The sequence below is a fragment of the Frankliniella occidentalis genome, unplaced genomic scaffold (assembly GCF_000697945.3).
Source record: "Frankliniella occidentalis isolate FOCC.00 unplaced genomic scaffold, Focc_3.1 Scaffold43, whole genome shotgun sequence".
NCBI lineage: Eukaryota > Metazoa > Arthropoda > Insecta > Thysanoptera > Thripidae > Frankliniella > Frankliniella occidentalis.
In genome coordinates, this window is record NW_026267173.1 from 649,692 (window position 1) to 654,506 (window position 4,815).

At 54.9% G+C, this 4,815-nt stretch overlaps 1 protein-coding gene across 1 annotated transcript; it reads right to left on the reverse strand.

Moving 5' to 3' along the window:
- Nucleotides 1-39: 39 nt before the first annotated feature.
- LOC113217351 (uncharacterized) lies at nt 40-4,753 on the reverse strand. The gene is made up of 4 exons (XM_026437217.2): nt 3,920-4,753; nt 3,510-3,831; nt 3,346-3,435; nt 40-3,122 (listed from the first exon to the last, which is right to left on the reverse strand). The coding sequence occupies exons 2-4, from the start codon at nt 3,829-3,831 to the stop codon at nt 3,088-3,090; spliced, it is 447 nt and encodes a 148-aa protein (XP_026293002.2). The 5' UTR covers nt 3,920-4,753; the 3' UTR covers nt 40-3,087.
- Nucleotides 4,754-4,815: the final 62 nt, after the last annotated feature.

Below are 4,815 nucleotides of genomic sequence, written 5' to 3' on the forward strand. Positions count from 1 at the left end.
GGGGCGCGGTGGGGTACGCGACGGGACGCGGGGGCGGGGACACGGTCCATCGTGCCGCAGAGTGAGCGCGTTAATTTATTTGCTTAGTTACAGCTAAATTGAGGAGGGCCATAGAGAGAGAGAGCCCGGCGGCGGGTAGAGGGGCGGCGGGGTGAGGGGGGACACCAAGAGGCCAGGGGTTGTGGATATATAGGAAATTGCCCTCTACCGCGCGCGCCACACGAGAACGCCCTGGGGCGGGGCGAGGCGGGGCGGACGCGCCCCTTTGTGTCGCCTCATACCCTCGCCAAGCGCAGACCGGAAATGACGCTCTTTTCCCACGGTTTGAAAAGCAGGCTGCTGCACCCGCCCTGCCGGTGGTGCATCACAAAAGAGCACTTTGAGATCGCAGCGCGGCTGCCGCGCCGCGGGGCGTGAAGTATCGGCAATAGCACGCACGAAGCAGCAGAAGCGCGGCAAGCCTTTTCCAGCCGATCCATCGCCCCCCGCCCATCGGGGCCCCCTTTTTAAAAAGAAATCCCAAAGTAAACGGGCGTACCCTGCTCAGGGGGCGCGTCAGAGCGGCCACAACAGCGCGCCCAAACAGCGGGCGGCCCCGCCCGGGGGAGGAGGAGGCAAATCCCAAATCAAAGAAGGCCAGGGCGCCCGAGGACCGGGCCCGACCGGGCACTAACTTATGTCTCTGGATGGCCTGCGCCCGGGCTTCGCTCCCTCCCATCCTCCCCCCAGAGAGAGAGAGAGAGAGAGACGGGCAGGGTACACCTGCTAAGCGCCGCCCCGGCCCGGCCTCGGGGGAGGACACCAGCAGCAGCGGGAGGAGGCCAGCCCGAGGGCCAGCCGCCCACCCTCGGCCACTTTTATTTCACGCGCAGAGGCCGGGGCCAGGCCCGGATAGCCGTGGTCCAGGGCGTCCAGGGCGCCCGTCAAAGTATAGGCAGGGTGGGAAGGGAGGGGCGAGAAGGGAAGGAAGGGGCGTCCTTTACAACCGCAGTCAGCGTGCGGCCATCCGTCTTTGACCAGCCAGAGTTGCCGTCGTCCTGAACACGCCCCGCTGGGGACGACGCCACGGTCCAGAGGTAAAACAACAAAGAAGGGGCGAGGGCGGGCGGTTGGCAGCAGAGGCGCTAAATACCCTCCTCTCTAAACAACACAAGAGGCGGGCTGTCGGGGGGTCACACTGCCGTGAGAAGAGAGGCGGGACGGAGAGAGAAAGAGGGGGAAAAAAGAGCGCGCGGAGGATGGTAAACCCCCTCGTGAAATGCTGCTTTTTTCTTTTCGAAGTGCGTGCCAGGTGGGCGGCTGACTGAGAGAGGGCCCACCTCGCCCCGCCTCGCCTCGCCCGCCGCCGGCAGGCAGCCCTTTCTGCAGGTCTAATGGGCCATCCGGGTAGGGCAGGGGCCGCCGGGCCTGGCACGTCTTCAAACTTGTCCAGGTCGTCAGACAGAGAGGAGCTCGGGGAGGGGCTGCTTGGAGAGGAGGGGGCTGGGAGACAGACAGTCCGATAGACGCACAGAGTGGGAACGAAATGAATTCGGCAAACTACCTCCTAACCCTATAGTAGTAAATGCCAAACCCACAGCTCCACTCGGATTTACGTCAATCAATCACTCTGAAAAATGTTTTTAAGTTTTACGGGAAATATCGAATGAAATATATTGTAAAAGTTAAAAATATAAGTAAAAAACGCTGTAATATATAACGATAACAAAATTTCTTAACTTTGTTTCCTCCGCGGAATCAGATTGCATCATCGTAAATTTAAAATATCGTTCTTATATTTGCAACTTTGCTTGCAAATAACTACACAAAATATTTCAAAAATTTCACAGTGAAAGACATAAGAATGGTTTGTTCGTTCCTTGGGCCGAAATTTTTTCCTTGCCAGGTAAAGAGCTTTCTGGGTATTCAAGGCACACGCACAGACGAGACCAGGGGAGGGTGCGCACACAGCGTCCCGCGCGACGGGTAGAGACAGGGGGTACTTGAAGGATCAGAGAGAGAGCGGGGATGCGGGGAAGCAAGTTGTGGGAGGTGAGGGAAAGGGGGCCAGGAGGGGGGGGGGACACGCCTGAAGAAAGGTGTCCGGGAAGGGCCATTCCTATTACTGCTACATTATTATTGGACGAGGGGCCCTCGTGAAGGGCGACACACTTGAAGGCCCTGAGCAGGCAGGCAGGCAGGCAGGCAGACGCGCCCCCGCCCCCGGCCCGCACCCTCGCCCTCGTCGTCGCCTGGCTTATTCTTTGATATCACGACCGCAATAACAGAGATATTTACCTTCCCGCTTTCTTGTCGCCGCGCTGAGCGGATGAGCGCGCGCGCACGCCACCCCACCTCGTGAGGGACGCCGCTAAGAGGGCAAGAAGGATAAAAAGAGAGAGACGAGAGCGCGTCTTGGCGCCATCTAGCGGCAGTCGGCCGGACGACGAGACGCCAGTAGTCCCAAGTCAGTCTCTGCCTTGCGCAAAACAAAACTAAAACGACTAGAAAACTGAGAAATTTCACTAAAATTCTGTACATTTTCTACCTTTTTTTGAAGTTTCCTGTTTGGCCATGAAACGAAATCAGGTTTCCTTTACACACGAGACGAAAATATCACAAGCTGGGTGTCTCGTATTGGGGGCTTTCTTACTCAGCCCACGCCCATGACTGCCGCCTGGGAGGTAGGCCGCGCGTCCACGCAGGTGCTCGGCGGGCCGGCCGGCCCAGCGTCGAACGGGTAGGCAGAGCCGCCGAGCGTCCGTGTTCGCGCGCGGCCTACCTCCTAGGCGCTAGGCGGGCCGGCCGGCCCAGCGCCCAGCGGGTAGGCAGAGCCGCCGAGCGTCCATGTTCGAGCGCGGCCTACCTCCCAGGCGCCCGGCTGGCGACGGGCAGCAACGCTCACAACAGAAACAACAGCAAATTCATGGTAAAGGTTGCGGAAGGGGGTAGAGAAGGGGGGGCGATGGGGTGAAAAAGAGCATTTAAAACTTTGCTTTTTCACTTCAAACTTTGTTTCTTTCACTTCATGACTCACATTCATTCACAGCAGGTGATAACGCCACCACCACTCTGGGCACAAGCTTCGACCTGCGCTGCGCCCTGCTGTCATGCCGTGAATACAATTCCATTCCTGGACAATTCTGAAACAAATTCATTAGCATTCTTGATTATGGCTCTTCTTTTAGAAGGAATGGTGAACGAACATAGGTCCGTCGTCAGAGATGAGATGCGTCAAGAAAGCATGTAAGAAATCACGAAAACGACTAGTGTATACGTTTCACTTATCTACTTTCCTTCACCACAATTATTCATTTGAACACACGTTCTTCGCATACCACTCTCGCAGATATCAAGTTACTTTACCCACAAAATCCATTTCGTTCTTCACTGGATCAGGAATGTCTTGGATGCGCACCATTTTTCTGTCGTCGTACAAAAGCTTTCTGGCGTCACCTTCAACAAACAAATTGTTATTTTCCAAGGTTCAGAAATTTTGTTTTCAATAGAACCTGAATTAATTTACTTACTGTACTTCACTACAACCGTCCTCCGCATCTTTGCCGTCTTAACAACGAAAACAAACGGGTTTCTACCGTTTTGTACATCGTCCATTAGATCATTCGCACGAGCCTCTGTCATTTGCCGGTAGTCTGCGTCATTTAGGAAAAAGAATATTTCCGGTTGTTCAGGGCGAACCTTGCACTGAACTCGGAATGTTGGACCAACAGATGTTGTCGTAGGCCCAATGTTCTTTAAAATCATGAATTTGAACATTTCTATTTCGGAATTTCTCCGGTATTGTGGCCGCGGCCCACTTGCAGCGTTAAACGGTTCAAAAAAGTCCGACATCTAAAAAAATATACAAAGTTCAATTTGACGAATTTCTTATTTGGATTTCGTTAAGTTCTGAACAATATTGTTTTTCACTATTTTTTACCTTGATTCTGAGATACACAGCACAGCTTTCGACTTGTAAATTTGGTTGTTTGGTGAGTATTGTTTGGTGCTAAGCAACCACTTTCTCTTCACACATTCACATTCCTTTTTCGCTGTTCAAACTTCCCAACGCGACTTTCTTTTCTTGCCCATTCATGTTATTCATATTGAAATTATTATTTGTGCCATATTTGTGCAATAAGCACCAGAGCGGACGGGGATCCTCCCTCGGCCCTCAGCATAGTGACAGGGGGACCCATCCTCCCCCTTTTCCCCCCATTCCCTCTCTAACCCCCTCCAAAACCGCCCCAGCCCAGCGTCCGTCCAGTAAGCAGTGATGACGACCCGTCGGTCGGCCCTTCGTTAATCCTCGCAGAAAAGTGACGCACGAGAGAGTTGTGTGACGAGGAGGGGCAAACGAGGAAAAGAGACAGAGAGACGAGAGGCACGAAAAGGGGAGTGGGGGGAGAAGGGAGGAGGAAGATACGCCCCGCAGATTGTGCAGGGATTTGCAACCGAAGCCGATGTTGCTGCTGCTGCTCTACGGCGCTAATCCCATTGGCCAATGCTGCCGCGGGGGGAGCGGGGATTGGGATTGGGCAGTGCGGCGGTGGTGGGCTAGATAGGCGCAATCAAACGTCCTCCTGTGACCAGGCGCGTGGCTTTCCCCACGTCACCGATGGCACCGCCGGTGATAGCCGCGTTTGACAAGGGGGAGCAGTGGAGGCTCGTGGTCACACGGTGCAAGTCCAAGAGCAGAGCAGGTCCTTCCCCCCCGAGGCCCCCCGGGGCGCTGCCGCCACCGCCATGGAGCTCTCGCGCACGCCCGACCAGAACAGCCTCATGTACTACCACACACGAGGCAATACAGAAAATTACAAAAATAATTCGAGCCCA

What these genes read in the sequence shown, in the direction of transcription:
- LOC113217351 (XM_026437217.2), bottom strand. Translation starts at nt 3,831, where the DNA reads ATGTCGGACTTTTTTGAACCGTTTAACGCTGCAAGTGGGCCGCGGCCA. An exon ending in GACGGTTGTAGTGAAGTACA is followed by an intron (nt 3,436 to 3,509) that starts GTAAGTAAATTA and finishes TGTTTGTTGAAG; the next exon opens with GTGACGCCAGAAAGCTTTTG. An exon ending in GAACGAAATGGATTTTGTGG is followed by an intron (nt 3,123 to 3,345) that starts GTAAAGTAACTT and finishes AATTTGTTTCAG; the next exon opens with AATTGTCCAGGAATGGAATT.